This window comes from Primulina tabacum, chromosome 18 (assembly GCF_025594145.1).
Source record: "Primulina tabacum isolate GXHZ01 chromosome 18, ASM2559414v2, whole genome shotgun sequence".
NCBI lineage: Eukaryota > Viridiplantae > Streptophyta > Magnoliopsida > Lamiales > Gesneriaceae > Primulina > Primulina tabacum.
This window is the reverse complement of record NC_134567.1, coordinates 7,035,528-7,050,633: the sequence shown is the minus strand read 5'-3', so window position 1 is coordinate 7,050,633 and position 15,106 is coordinate 7,035,528. Positions and strand designations below refer to the sequence as shown.

General features: G+C 33.8%; 2 protein-coding genes across 13 annotated transcripts; one reads left to right on the top strand and one right to left on the bottom strand.

Annotated features, from left to right (window-relative positions):
- Nucleotides 1–2,842: 2,842 nt before the first annotated feature.
- Nucleotides 2,843–7,546, bottom strand: LOC142532562 (rab GTPase-activating protein 22-like). Of its 2 annotated transcripts, none has more exons than XM_075638857.1 (5): nucleotides 7,081–7,546; nucleotides 5,501–5,636; nucleotides 5,318–5,367; nucleotides 4,861–4,914; nucleotides 2,843–4,388 (listed from the first exon to the last, which is right to left on the bottom strand). In XM_075638857.1, the coding sequence occupies exons 1-5, from the start codon at nucleotides 7,332–7,334 to the stop codon at nucleotides 3,149–3,151; spliced, it is 1,734 nt and encodes a 577-aa protein (XP_075494972.1). In that variant the 5' UTR covers nucleotides 7,335–7,546; the 3' UTR covers nucleotides 2,843–3,148. The 2 variants fall into 2 exon arrangements, with proteins under 2 accessions (XP_075494972.1, XP_075494973.1); XM_075638858.1 differs by having other exon boundaries at nucleotides 6,817–7,303.
- A 1,731-nt stretch (nucleotides 7,547–9,277) lies between these two features.
- LOC142533785 (uncharacterized) lies at nucleotides 9,278–12,274 on the top strand. Of its 11 annotated transcripts, XM_075640679.1 has the most exons (5): nucleotides 9,278–9,695; nucleotides 10,160–10,214; nucleotides 10,739–10,825; nucleotides 11,607–11,645; nucleotides 11,730–12,274. In XM_075640679.1, exons 1-5 carry the CDS (start codon nucleotides 9,664–9,666, stop codon nucleotides 11,742–11,744), a joined length of 228 nt encoding a protein of 75 aa, XP_075496794.1. In that variant the 5' UTR covers nucleotides 9,278–9,663; the 3' UTR covers nucleotides 11,745–12,274. The 11 variants fall into 11 exon arrangements, 4 of the variants coding, with proteins under 4 accessions (XP_075496794.1, XP_075496792.1, XP_075496793.1 ...); XR_012816804.1 differs by having other exon boundaries at nucleotides 9,278–9,604; nucleotides 11,149–12,274; XM_075640677.1 differs by lacking the exon at nucleotides 11,607–11,645 and having other exon boundaries at nucleotides 12,067–12,274.
- Nucleotides 12,275–15,106: the final 2,832 nt, after the last annotated feature.

Sequence of the window (15,106 nt, the reverse complement as noted above, 5' to 3'; positions counted from 1 at the left end):
AAATTTATATGAAGCAACCACAAGGCTTTGTAGTACGGGGAAAAGAGAGAATGGTGTACAAACTTCAAAAGAGCTTGTATGGTCTCAAAAAAGCTCCAAGACAATGGTACAAGAATTTTGATGGATACATGAGTAATAATGGTTTCCTGAGGTGTCAGGCTGATCATTGTTGTCATGTGAAGAAGTTTGATGGTTCTTATATAATTCTACTGCTATATGTAGATGATATGTTGATAGCAGGAGCTTGTCTGGAGGAGATTAATAAACTCAAGAAAGAGTTATCAAAAGAATTTTCTATGAAGGATTCGGGTGCTGCAAAACAAATCCTTGGAATGAGGATCTTTAGAGACCGGGTGAATGGAACTTGAAGTTATCTCAAGAAGAGTACGTGAAAAAGGTGGTTAGCAGATTTAACATGGATGAATCTAAACATGTGAGTAATCCTTTGGCTAGTCATTTTAAACTAACCAAAGCACAATCACCTTCGACTGGAGAAAGAGCAGGCTCATATGAACAAGGTTCCTTATGCTTCTACTGTCGGAAGCCTCATGTATGCAATGATGTGCACTAGACCAGACATAGCACATTCAATTGGAGTTGTGAGCAAGTTTATGATCAATCCAAGAAATCAACACTAGGAAGCAGTTAAATGGATTCTGAGGTATTTGAAAGGTACTGCTAGTTTATCTTTATGCTTCAGAAGGTCAAATTTGGGCTTACAAGGTTTTGTCAATGCCGACATGGGTGGTGACCTAGATGGTAGAAAAAGTGCTACTGGATATGTGTTCACATTAGGTGGTACGGTCGTAAGCTGGGTGTCTAAACTGCAAAAGATAGTTGCGCTTTCAACTACTGAGGACTGAGTACGTTGTTGTAACAGAAGCTAGCAAGGAGATGATATGGTTGAAATCCTTTTCTAGAAGAATTGGGTCAGAAGCTTGAAGATAGCACATTATACTGTGACAGTCAGAGTGCTATTAATTTAGCAAAAAAATCATGTTTATCATTCTAGGACAAAGCATATACAGGTTCGGTACCGTTTCATCATATCAGTACTAGAAAATGGAGTCTTGATACTTGAGAAGATTTTTGGAAGTAAGAATCCAGTCGATATGCTGACGAAAATTGTAACCATTGACAAACTGAGGTTGTGTTCAACTTCAGTCGGACTGCAAGTATGAAAAAGAAGATATGTGTTGCTGCACTAATGGTGTGAAGACATGATTGAAATCAACTCTTCAAGTGGGAGAAATGTTAGGTGAAAAGGGCCACATTCATTTAATGATGTCGGAAGAATACAAATTAATTTTGCCAACAATGTCACAATTGTCAAATTTGATTGGCGGTGGCAAGAAGCTGATTGGCAATTGCATGCACGGGGAGCTCTATAAATATAGCTCCCTCCATCTCAGTTTATGTATCCCAAAATCAAAAGCTTTCAAAGCTTAGTAAAATAGAAAGAGCATTTGAGTGTTGAGTGTTCTCTTGTGTGAGTTGGAGAAATTAATTTTCTCGGTTATACTCGGGTTGGGAGTGTGAGATATTTAGTGTATTATTGTATACACTTGCTGTAATATTTCCCCTGTAATAAAATAGTCTACAGTAGCTCCGTGGACGTAGCCTATCTTGGGTGAACCACGTAAATCCTGGTGTTCTTGCTGATTATTTTATTACGCATTTTTTATCACAATTGTTATCGCTTCGGTGTAATTTCCCAACACATTAATGGTAGTAGCAGAAAAACACATTAATGGTGGTGGTTGGCTGTTGTCATTATGCAGCGGATATTTCGGGTTTTCAGCAACCTTGTTGACAAATGAAGGAAACACGTTTTCATTAATGTGAAAACGAGTTTCAGACTAATACGAGAGTTCTATCTCCTTTGATTGTAATGTATCCTATTCAAGTTTCTCTCATCTCATAACAATTGAGTGCTTTTTCTATAATATTTGTAAAATGTTTGTTATCTCGTATTATGAGAGTGTATGTTCTTTTTACAAACACAATGAGTGGTTGTACACCATAAAATATTATAATGAAATTATTTTATTTTACCTGTGATTTTACCCTAATGATTTTTAAGAATTTTCTACATAAATCTCAATGTCCAATTTTATACTTTATTTTCATATTATTATCTCGAGATGTTACATCTGATACTAACATTTACGTGTTCTAATATATTTTTAATATTTTAGTAGGTATAAATAGTGAATAATGGTCCTATACATATAATCTGGAGGTGCACGAAAGGTTTATTTAGGTACGTGTACTTGTCTATCATCTTCTGTGATTTATTTGTTTTGACAGATTTTGATGCTGCGTCAAGAGATCGAGCAAGCATGGAGCAGAACCATGCGTTGGGGCGCTCAAGTTTGGCTCCCTAGTATGTGTTTCTCGAGTCTACTGCGCATGTTACAACACCTAGCGCGCTGTGGCGGGAGGTTCTTGGTACATACCTACCATTTTGTGGATGTTGCAGTTGGCATGTTCATGACAATATGCTGATTGGGACACTGCTTACATCTGTTTGATATTGATTCGGAATTCAAGAGTTTGTCCTATGTAGTTGTTTAATCCAAGGTATGCCCTGTGTAGGGAGTAATTCCCAGCTTTAGATATCGGATGACAATGTTATGAGTTGATATTACTAGAGGGTTAGTTACACGCTTTTCCCTGGACTCACCCAGTGTATTTGTACTGAACTCTGTTGACCTTTTAATAGAAATTAATTTTCCCCATAAAAAAAGAAAGAAATATAATCTACAAATCCGTTAAGAACGAAAGTTCGTCCACCATATTTCAGTGGACGAGAGCAATAAATTCAATCAGAAAGCAGGCATTGTGCAAAAGCCAAGTCAATTTGGCTCGGCCGCATCTTCGGCAGTATAGAATCCACATTAGTATAAAAATACAGACAGATCATAAAGTTTTTTTCAAGAAGGAAATTTCCCTCAATAATATAAGAGCCTCCACAGCCTGACATTAGAGCTTCGCCACTAAAACACACATATCATAAACAAACTTCTCTGTCACAAATTTGCATTCGAAGAGAAAGTAGGGACGTTATTTTGGACAAAAAAATAAGCCTGGCGGTAGCCGAAAGGAACAAATTAGATGACCGACTTTTACCCCTTTTTTATGTGTATCATAAAGAAGTCTCCATTTTGTCATTGAGTGTTACCACCAAATCATGTGCATCGTCGAGTAGCTTCCATACATTGAGATGCCCAGCCATTGCATTGCACTCCCTTAAAATCTCATCCATACTGCTATACTTCTCTATGATCTGTTTCCTCCTTTGTAACACAGAAGCTGCAATCGCGTAAAGTAATAGGTCGTCGGTTGGCGGGGCTCGTTGCCTTATTCTACTCCACGCTGTTTTCCCAATTCCGGCCCTAATTGCAGCCTGATCAGCCCACATCACCTCCCAAAGGCACATAGTTTGCTCAAAAGTTAGTTCCCTTCGGAAAAGTACGACCACCATTCTGTACACAAAAAAGCAATCCTCAGCCTGAAGTTTCTCCAAGTGCCTGTAAAGATGTGAGTCCTTGTATTTAATGATTTTAGAAACAATGGTCAGCTGCCTTCTGATTCCCACTTCATCGAGCCTGAAATTGTGACGGGCCTTCTTCATGAAACCCACAAAACACCAGAAAGCTACGTGGTCGTCTGTTATCACTGAGATTATTGGAGAAAGTATATCACTCATTCCCTGGCAATACCCAATTTCAGGGTCATACAGCGCATAGGCTTCAAGAATGGCAACTAAACGGGAAGCATGAAAGATTCTGGCAGGATCGAGGTGATCATAATCCTTCAATCCCACCACCTCAGCCGAACGACATGCTTTGGTGTCTGATACACTTGCCAGAACAGGGGAGTATGCTATCCATTCTCCATTAGCTCGAATCGCATCAAGGCGGATAATTCGCTGCCAGGTGGAAAAATCTTCTGAACCTTTAAGTTTTGACTGAACTTCAATTTTTGAGGGAGACAAGTCCTCCTTTGATGGCATGTCACCATCATTCTCCTCCATGCTTTCTGTTAAATTGAAAGTTTGACTCACTTCAGGACCATCTGACGAGTCAGAGTCTGAGGATTCAGACTCAGAAGCAGGATTCGAATCTGCAATTGGTTTAGAACCAGTATATCCATCCATCTTCGTTCCAGGAGTATGTTCTGATTCCTTATTATATGGGAACCCTTCCTCACTTGAAAGGGATTCTCTGGCACTCACAACATCTTCAGAATCAGCAGAATCCATGTCTCCAGTGTGACTTCCACCTTCTCCATTGCTAGTTTCACCACTTCCATTTTGCTTTAGAAGTTCTTTGTTACGTTTAAGAAATTGGCGACATTGTCTTCGTAAGTTCTCATATTCCTTTCTGCAAGCAGATTCCAATACATGGTCGATTTCGAATAAGTTTGCAACAAAAATTGAAAAGCATCAAATAACCAAAAGTCAAAGCACATAAACAAATGATAATGGTAGGTATACTCTACGGGAGGGGAAATGATGGGGAAGAATGGAACTAAGGTAATGTATGACAAAGTTTTGTTTACCACAATAACATATCATGTAAGAATTTGAGGTCGGAGATGTCACATTATTTACATTGAATTATTTCATTGGTATATAACAGATAAAAATTTAATAATATAATATAATGAATAAAATATGATATAATAATTTTTAGCAGAATATTGGGACGTCGAATCAAAAGTAACAATCCTATTTTGAGATTAAAATGTATTTTAGAAAATTGTACTAAAGAACGTACTATATGTTTTGCATTTTGGAAGAATGAGAAAATTCTAGAAAACGGAAATAAACATTGCCTCAGTTTGTAACAGTACCTTTTTTGTGTTCTAGTGACATCTCTTTCTTCTTTGGAACTGGATAGGTCATATCTGCCATAGAAAAAGAAAACAAGTCAGGAAAACCAAAAATTTATTTTTGCATGGGATACTTTTTAAACACGCGATAAAGGAAAGCAGAGACCACATTTGTGGCCTGTAAACGAACATATAAATAGTAATAAATGAAGGCAGCAGGAGGAGCTAAAGATGGAAGGTCTGAAAGAGGAGGAACCTAGGATGGAGGAACAATAATTATGAGTAATGATGGAACTAGCCTGTTGCAAGCAAGGATGAAAATCAGAAATGTTACAATGCTATGGTTGGAAGAATCTTGCAATGATCTCCATGTCAAAAATGCTTTAGTGTCTACAGAAAAAATCTATAACAGTTCTGAACACAAAGTTAGGCACATAAATTGCAACAGGACCATATTCCAAAAGATACATTAACTTACACCCCAAGAAGAAATGGCCAAACCTCTGCCCGTATACTTGGATCAACACCCTACAAAATACAATAACACAAATCCATTCAAATAGTTTTTACCGGCCACAATTATCCAGTCAATCCATAGAGAAGACAATTGAAGTAATATAAAAGCCAAGACAACTTGAAGTTACATAAAAGCGAAACTCACTCCACTGCGAACTTTCTTCAGAAGTTTAACTCCATTGTCACGAAGTTTTCCATCTGGAGTGAACAAATTTATCCACTGATGAGGAAATAGTAAATGTTTTCTTTTTCTTCGAGACCATGGGGATTTGAGACGACCGCTGTAAATGATTATAGAACGAAATTATTTAGTTGAAAATGACTGATAAACTATGCTCACAAAATAACAAGACACACAATCATGGCAATACAGTTTTCTACAACATCATATAAAAGGAGTAAGCTACTTCAGCACACAGTCTAGTAACTTTCGACTAGAGGCATTCTTTTCCCAAATAGCATCTTTATAATGTCAAAACCTACAAGAGATTATTTGGCCACCAACACAAATACAGGTGTCTAGGATAGGTTTCGGCATGCAATAAGATGTGCTAATGTTCAATCACTCAAACCAAAAACATGTTTATGGTTTCATTTATAAAGAAACTACTCTACATGGTGCTTACAAAAAATTAAAAGCATAATACTAGCAAAATGGGGCTATAGGTATGACTGAAACTTGGAATGCAGTTTTGCTTGTACAGATTATAAAACAAACAGAAAATGCTGATTCACGTTTGAAGAATGAGCTAACATTATATTAATATTCCTCTAATTCAAATGACATATGGCAATTCGGAAAGGCCTAAACTTGACAGAAAGACAAAACCGAGAAGTGGAGGTTGGGCAAGGTAACCTTTAAGACTAGAAACAAACCAATCAATCACTTCCCTGCCTTGTTAAGCAACACAAAAGCTGAAACAGACATGTCAAGACAAGACAAAATTCTTAGGGTCAGCATCAGTTGGTTTTCCTAGTCTCATATACAAGCCCCTTGCGCATTTAAGCTGTAAGATATGACACATATAGCACTTGTAAATTTCCAAATTTGATTTTCCTCAAATTTCAAAGCAAGGATTGAATAAATAGTTCGTCTCACTCAGAATATCCGAAAAACTACACAACATGTACATATAATCAAAGTCTGGAGCACATCTTTGACTGCCTACATAAAGATACAAGCCTTACAACTACCGAGTCAATTTCAACTTTACTCGTCCTAATTCACTCAAAGACAAAATGGAGGATAAAAACACTATTCAAAATGGATTCGGCCACAAAGGGTTATGAGAGTGATCAGACGAAAAGGGTTAACTGACAAAGATTTGTTTAAAAATACAAATGACCCCAAGATCTGAACTTAAATAAGCCAAACTATGTACTAAAGCTTGAAAAAGATTTTTAAAAAATACGGAATAGATAACAGGAATTAATCTAAGAAAGAGAAATAGAGAGACTAACCGATCAGAAGAGGAAGAAGAAGAACAATTAGCTTGTGAGGTTGAAGCTACTACGAATAGAACCGATCTCAAATGGTTCCACGACGAAGATGACGGTGAAGACAATGACGAATTTGAGGATGATGATTGTGGCGAAGATTTTGAAGATGAAGAAGTCTGACTTCGTCTAAGAGCTCTCATCAATAAACCTTTCTTTATTTTCCTACTTGTGCAATAAATTACCCTCTCTAGCAGTTTGAACACCGGATTTCAGATGATTTTTTACCTAGTGGTGTAGAACACGGCGGCGGCCAACACAAGACCAGCCAACGCCGTGACGGCGAGAGTTACGAAGCCACTCGCAGTCTGGTCCATCCAGAATCCGCCGTCGCCGGCGGTGAACACAGCTCTCCTCAGCTGAATGATACTGCCGTAAATCGCTCCAACCGCCGCCGAGCCTCCGGAGAGCATGGAACGAAGATTCAGAACCACGATTTTGCCCCAGGGATGCCGCGATAAGCCTAGTCGATTCTCCACCATTAACCGAGAGAAAAAAACAACTGCGATGAAGAATTTCACCCTTCTTCTTCGCCTTCTTCACTTCAATGGATCTCGAATCAATCCAATTTCCTCCATCTTTCGTCCTCTTCTCATTTTTGCGGAGAGATACTTTGCTTTTGGGTTTACGAGGCAATCATGTGGACTGTAGGGTTTGGATGTAAAGGAACAAAGGCCCTGCTTCTCGATCACACGACGTCGTACTGCCTCTGTGTGTGTGTGTGTGTGTGTGTTTTTTTAAATAAAATAAATTTATTTTCATATGTTTGCAAGTGGAGACAATAATCATTGTTTATTAGTAATTAGTATGGGGATTCAAAGGTCGACTACAAAGTCTAATAAATTTTTTTATATTAATATTTATTATAGAAAAGATCTTATTTGCTAAAATAAATAATCTTGATAAATATTAACCAATGCTAACGAAATCAATGAAAACCAGTACAACTCTCTATAAAACCTTTGATTATTTTACATTTTCTAATATAGACATACCAGTAGTTTAGCATATAATCCGTGTCATTTTTTGTCCTTTTATTTTTATTTTTTTTGGGTTTTTTTCAAACAAATTAGAATTATTATTATTATTATTATTATTATAGCATGGTTTTATAAATTTAATTTAAATAGAACAAGTTTCATAAAATTATTATTATTATTATTATTATTATTATAGCATGGTTTTATAAATTTAGTTTTCATAGATGTTTTTGGTAATTTCAATGACATATACTTGGTGACTGCGGCTGCCTCTGCTTGAATGTCCTAATTTTGAGGGCAATCTTGGTTGTACTGTTCATTGGTTTTTTTAAACTCAAAGAACATGTGAACTTAGGAAACTTCAAATTAATTGTCGATTGTCTTACTTATTGATGCTTTGCTTGATGATTATTTTTACTTGCTTCAGCATTTTGATATAATTGATGGCAGCAATATTATGCAGTTTATGTTTCTTGATCATACTGATGTGTCTTTGAAATTGATTCTAATTGTTTCATTTAAAGTAATTGTGTTCAAATCAGTAACATATTTGTTTTATAATTTCGTACGAGGAATTGATATAATATTATCTATGTTTATATTCACCTACCTAGGAATTTAACTGCTGTCTGTGCATGTAATTTCGGCTAATGAGTTTACTGATACTAGCTTTGTCATTGTTGTAATGCGTTGGTCAAATAAAGGTTCCTTAATTATGTTCTGATGTTCGTATGGCAACACTAAATTATCAACATGGCATAAAAAATAATAGTTATTGCAATATGAAAATCGTAAAATGCGAATTCAGGTGCGTGCTATAGTTATGCTCAACAAAAGAATGTATAATAATGTAATTATATAATATTTGAGACTTATTTTATTTTGGATTTTAAAAACACAAAATCTTGTTCATGATTTCACAGTAGTTTATCCAATCATAACATGTTATCATCTTCTGCCATCGACTTTCTTCGCATAGATCCTTCTTTTCGTTTAATCCTCGCAGAAATTTACAGTTAATTTTTTTGCGTTGTATTGATTCTATAAATTTTTTTAGGTTCGTTTTCATGTTTATTTTCATATTTTTAAAAATTTCATTATATGATGTATGGATTAATAGTTTAATTTATTACTGCGGAAATTTTTGCGCTATTTAAGTACTCAAATATATTTATGTATCTCTATTATTTCGTTAAAGCTTAGATGTTCAGAAAAACGGTTTGTTTCAACCTGCACGGGCAATGAACGGCCCGGATCACTCCACATGAGTGATCCGGGCCCACCTCCCTGTAAAAAAAAAAAAAATTGGCTCGGAAAAATTCTAGCCGTTGGATCGACCCCTGCGGGCACTAGGGTCGACCGAACCCAGAAAAACTGCTTATCATCATCACTGCCCGCAGAGGTAGGGTCGACCGAACCCAGAAAAACTGCTTATCATCATCTATCTAATGTGCGGCACCAAGTTTTCTTCACCCTTTTGTCCTCTTACTTCACCTTAGAAATATTTTCCTCTCTCACATTCACTCCACGTCTATTACAAAACTTCTCTCTTATAATTCACAGAAGACCGATCTCTTTCCTCGGAATCTCTATGGTTGTTGGTTTAGCTTCACCAAATTCGCTTCCCTCTTTCAAATTTTCTGTCTCGGAAATCTTTCACATAAGACTTTCTTTCCTTTGAATTCGTTGGTGAAGATCTTTCACACAAGAATTTCTTTCCTCTGAATTTTTTGATTTGGTTTCACGAATTTGGATTAACTTTTTCAAATAATGTAAGTTTCCTCCCTCTTAATCTCACTGGTTTTTCTTGGTTATCATTTACTATGTAAGGATGGCTTATACACGTTTCTGTACAAGTGAGAGGTAGGTTAATCTCTCTCATCTTCTCTTTGTTACCGTCAAATTCATTTGATTTTATATATTTATGTTTCTCATATTTTCTGTGAATTCCCTCTGTGTGTGTTTTGTTTTTTAAAATTTTGCCCACGCTCACGCTGTGATTGGAACCTTTTGCATTTTTGTTTTCGATGTTCAATGTTAATGTAGTCGTGAATTGATTTTTTTTGGTTTGTTATCATCTATCTAATTTTATTTTATTTTTGTACAATTGGTGTGAAAATTGTGCTCAGTTTTCTTTATCGTGTTCTTCTCAAGTTTCTATGCGTTTTTTAAATGGTTTTTAATGTGTTTAATTTAATTTTTATTATTAAGTGGTCAAATTTTCTTTCAAAAGTTGATAGCTTGAAGGTTTATTTAATGCTTTGGCTGGGGGTATGACATTTATAATTAGACTACATAAAAAATTTATTAATATTTTATTATGGTAGGCCTCGAGCCCACCAATGCTTTTGCAGGTGTCCAGGCTTCACCCTCATTTTTTGGGTAAGAGTAATTGATCTAAATTGAATTATTAGTTATATAGAATTTTTGTGTAGTTCACTATAATGCGTGATTTCATTGATGAGAAAACTTTAAATTAAGTCATGAATTGTCATTTACCTGAAACTTTTGTAATTTACTGCCATCGGGAAGAAAAAATAAACATTTTGTTAGGCGCATGCGCTATGGTGGGGATGCTGAAAGAGGCCGATGATAAAGGAGGTGATGGTATTTATGGAGGTTGATATGGTGATGTGTGTGTAGGCACATGATGTTTTTATTGGCGATCGAGAATGTGATCAGAATGGAAAGGATAAAGAGGCAAAGCAAAGAAGGTGAAACAATTGCAACTGACATATATATATATAGAGAGAATTAGTCCACTAAGAGTTATTTTTGCTAGATTGACGGTACTTAACGGCTTGCAAATGTCTTATTGGTTCATATTAGTTGTTGTACCTAATTGCTATTTGTGCTTCCATTAGGCTTTGTTTGGGAGAAATTTATCTTTTGTGTTTATGTTGCAGGAAGATATTTATGGTAAGATGCCAAAGCACATGCTTCTTCGTCTGATGGACATTGTTGGCCACTTAATGAAGCTTAGGACGCTAAAGGTATTCTTTTAGTAAAAATTGCTAATAAGCCATCAATAGTCTTGCGTTTTTATATTGTACTGCTCCCCCCTCTCTTCATTGGTATCAATAGCAATGATACTGAAGATACGGAGATCTCATGATTTTGCTATCTTGGCTATAAAGATTGCAATGTACTGACAGTATGTGGCTATTGTCAAATTTCTTCAAGAGGAGCGGTTCATTAACGGGCTAGAAGCATTTAAACTTAGAGAAAGTTACAGAAAATCATAAAGCACGCCACTTTATTAACGACTATCTTCACGAATTTGCTGTTTTAATTACTTACATTTTTACGATGACAGAGATTTCTCATGAGGGACATGTATGTGTTGGCTGAGAGAAAATCCAATGTTAAAGACAAAAAACGGAATGACACATTTCTTCCGGAATGCTTGCCTCTTAATGTGAATGTCCTATTTTTTATATTCCACTAAGAGTTATTTGAACGTGAATCTCCTGATTTTTGTATTCAGATGCTACCAATATCTTGATTAATTGTTGATGTTTGATATGAGTCTCTTTTTGTTCTAAATGGGATGTCTGTGTTTGCTTATGTTCATATCATCTTTCAATTTTTATTCTCTGAAAATTGAGCGTACAATTGGAGATTGTAGTTGTGTATTCTATGTTTCAACTTCACCGCACTACCCTTCCTCTTATCATGCTTCCACCACCCTGCCACATTTCCATCATACAAACCAGTTTCTTATCTTATCTGTACACATCAGTTTCCTTTCTCATGTTTTTTTTTTTTCAACAGAATATTTTCTTCTCAAATTGTGCCAATACGTCAATTCTGGTAATGTTCTATGAAAAAATGAGAATTGTAATGTTGGTTGCATTTTAGTCGTTACTTCATGTAATGGTCTTATTGTAAATATAGATGGCCGTGTCATAGAGCTCTTCTCTGTGGTGTGTTGCAATTTTGATGAATATAGTCACAAGTCATAAAAGACTCATCAGGCATAACAGTTACAGCCGAAGATTGTGAGTTGCTTGAATAACCATTCTCTTTTCTTCATTTAAAAGGGGTAATCAAATTTTATATCAACTATTACTCGAATTTTTATCGCACTCCAAGCAGGTCGGTAACTTTCCTCTATTAATCGAATTTTATATCAACTATTAATTGAATTTTGTATTTTATTTCATATTTTTGAGTGTGTGAAAGAATTAATCGAATTTTATATCAAATTAGTTTGTTCGTTTTGATCTTGCAGGTGATAATGTATTTATTACGAGCTTCAAGGTCTTATGATCTAATCTTTCACATATTCTCAACAGAGTCACTAAATCATTATATTATGTCTTCTTAGACATTGTTTTATTATAATGTTTTCAGACAAATTTAGATTTTGGTTTATAGATTTTGGACTCAAATGTTTCAAGATCTAGCAGAGTTGCGATAACAAAAATCCAAACTTTCAACTAGCACAATTGCATATATATACTGATCTGGTGTATTTGAATATTTGATGCAATTCTGATATTTTTTGGACAATCTTTTAACTATTTGTTTATTTTTTTTACATTGAAGTTTAATATTATTTCATATGATATGATATTACGGCTTCAAAATAATATTATTTTTAATGATAAAAAACTATATCATGTAAGGTAACAAATTAATGTCGACATATATATTTAAGCTTCGGAATCCATTGCATTTCAATAATATATTCATGATACAAAATATTTTGGTGTCATGGTGTTGTGATGTCATGAATGTTTAATATATCAAGCTCATATATTCATGACACACGCAACGCGTGTGCCTCGGTTGCTAGTTGTTTATTAGTAATTAGTATGGATTCAAAGGTCGACTACAAAGTCTAATAAATTTTTTTATATTAATATTTATTATAGAAAAGATCTTATTTGCGAAAATAAATAATCTTGATAAATATTAACCAATGCAAACGTTACACATAACTCAACATAGAATTGAATATTATTGCAACATCTCATCCTCCACTTGTCGAACATGGTTCTGTAGTCGATCTATGATCCATGAAATTGTATGATTCCACATAAATTGGTGAACATTCTTTTTCCTTTTTCAAGAAATAATATTAATGGCTTGTTACGGGATTCAAATACTATTCATAACGGATTAAGTATATTATTTTCAGAAAATTTTAGTTTTAAATTTACATTTAGGAATTTATAAATTATTAAAATATTTTATGTAAAAATTCTTATGAAATTGTCCAACTTGTCATCTGACGCAACTTATGAAAAAATATTATTTTTTATGTCAAAAATATTAATTTTCATTGTAGAGATGGTCCAGATCCCGAGACCATCTCATCAAAAGACATACTCGATATTTTAAATCAGAAATTCAAAAGGTAATTATATGATTAAGACCATCTTAACCGCTAATTGTAAAATCATGAAAAAAAAAAAAAAGATTATACAAATTAATTTTTCAGAATCACCTAAAGTTTATTTAGAATAAGCTTTTCTTAGTACGCTAAATCATCCTAAATTTCTTTTTACTATTTTTTTTATCTCTCTTGCTCGTTTTACTTTCCTTTCTTTGATGATTTATTTTATCCAATCATTAAATTGTTAACATTAAAATTAATTAACTATATATATCCCATAAACACTAGAGTATCTAAAATTTTTAAATAAAATAATTCAATTTTATTTGATATATTGAGTGTAATTTTTACACTTTTTTTTAAAGAAAATATTGAGTTGGTTTCTAAATTAATTTTTTTGTAATTGTGTCCTCAATGACACAAAGAAGTTCTCGAACGTTTTACCAACGATTCATCCAGCCAATGCACGCTAGACATAATGATTTTCATGCTTAAACACGTTTATTTATTTATATTTATTTTTTGTTTTATATTATATGCTTAAAATAAAAGCAAGAAATTTACAATTAGGGTTCATTGATTACACTTTGCACTTAATTTATTAATGTAATAATCAAGTTAGATCGTGTTTGGATTTAACAATATAATTTGATGAGTAGATTTAGAAAAATGGATTTGAAATAACTCCAACAATCGAGCTCGATTTTTTGGGCAAATGGATTTGAAATAACTAAAATGATCGAGAGTTTGACATATCTTTAATCAATCTTAAAATATAAACTTAAAAATTGAAGTTAGAAGATCGAAATTCATGGAATCTGTTGATTTGGATCGAGGATTTAAATCCAAACTCACCAAATGCTTCGATTCAAATACAACTTTAAGGTGCATCAAGAATGAGTTATTTTGATTTTGAGGAAAATGATTTGGACAACAAATTCCAAATGACTTAGTGTTATAGTAATTTGAGATCAATCAATTGAATGAGAATTTTTCATTTTTTATTAAAACCAAATTGGAGGAGACAATTTCAAATTCATATATTTTTTTTGAGTTACGAGATAGATTTATTATAATTATATTTTGAACTCGAAATCTCGTTTCAAATTTAAAGATGACTTTATTTCGTTTCGTATTAATCGATTTAAACAATCTCTAATAAATTGTCCCATATTGCTATCGGTGAACCTACGTTGCTTTTTCTACACACATATTTATCTAAAGAGTAGTTTTCTTGTGAAACGGTCTCATGAATATTTATCTGTGAGACGAGTCAATCATATCGATATTCACAATAAAAAGTAATACTCTTAGCATAAAAATAATACTTTTTCATGAATGACCCAAATAAGAGATCTGTCTCACAAAATACGACCCTTGAGACCGTCTCACACAACTTTCTGTCTTATCTAAATATAAATATAAATATAAATAATGTAAATTATAATAAAACAATTAATGAGAACGAAAACCCGAAGAAAGAGACTTCATTTATTTGATTTATCGGGTTTGGTGCTTTCTTTTTTCCCGCGAATCTTTTGCTTTCAGTGTTCAAATATATGCTACGCCTTATTTAGTTGACTAAATAAACCATAAAATTAGGGTTTTTTTTTTTTTTGGAAGAAGCTCGGAAATATACATTTACATAAACCATAATAAACCCACATGTGTTTTGTGTGTGAATAACAAAATATATCATATACTTTGGTCTTTGAAGAGCTAATAATATAAATAAACTTGTTTGTAATAGCCAACAACTTCTTGTAGTTTATAAGATAAGAAAAGTAGAGCGGGACTTGATATTTTTTAGGTCTTTGACGAGTTTTAGAAAATAGACCTTCAAACAATAAAATGCAGCAAATTTTTTTCATTAATGGGATGTTTCCTAAAGAAAAACAACTAAAAAAATAAATTAAAATATAAAATACCA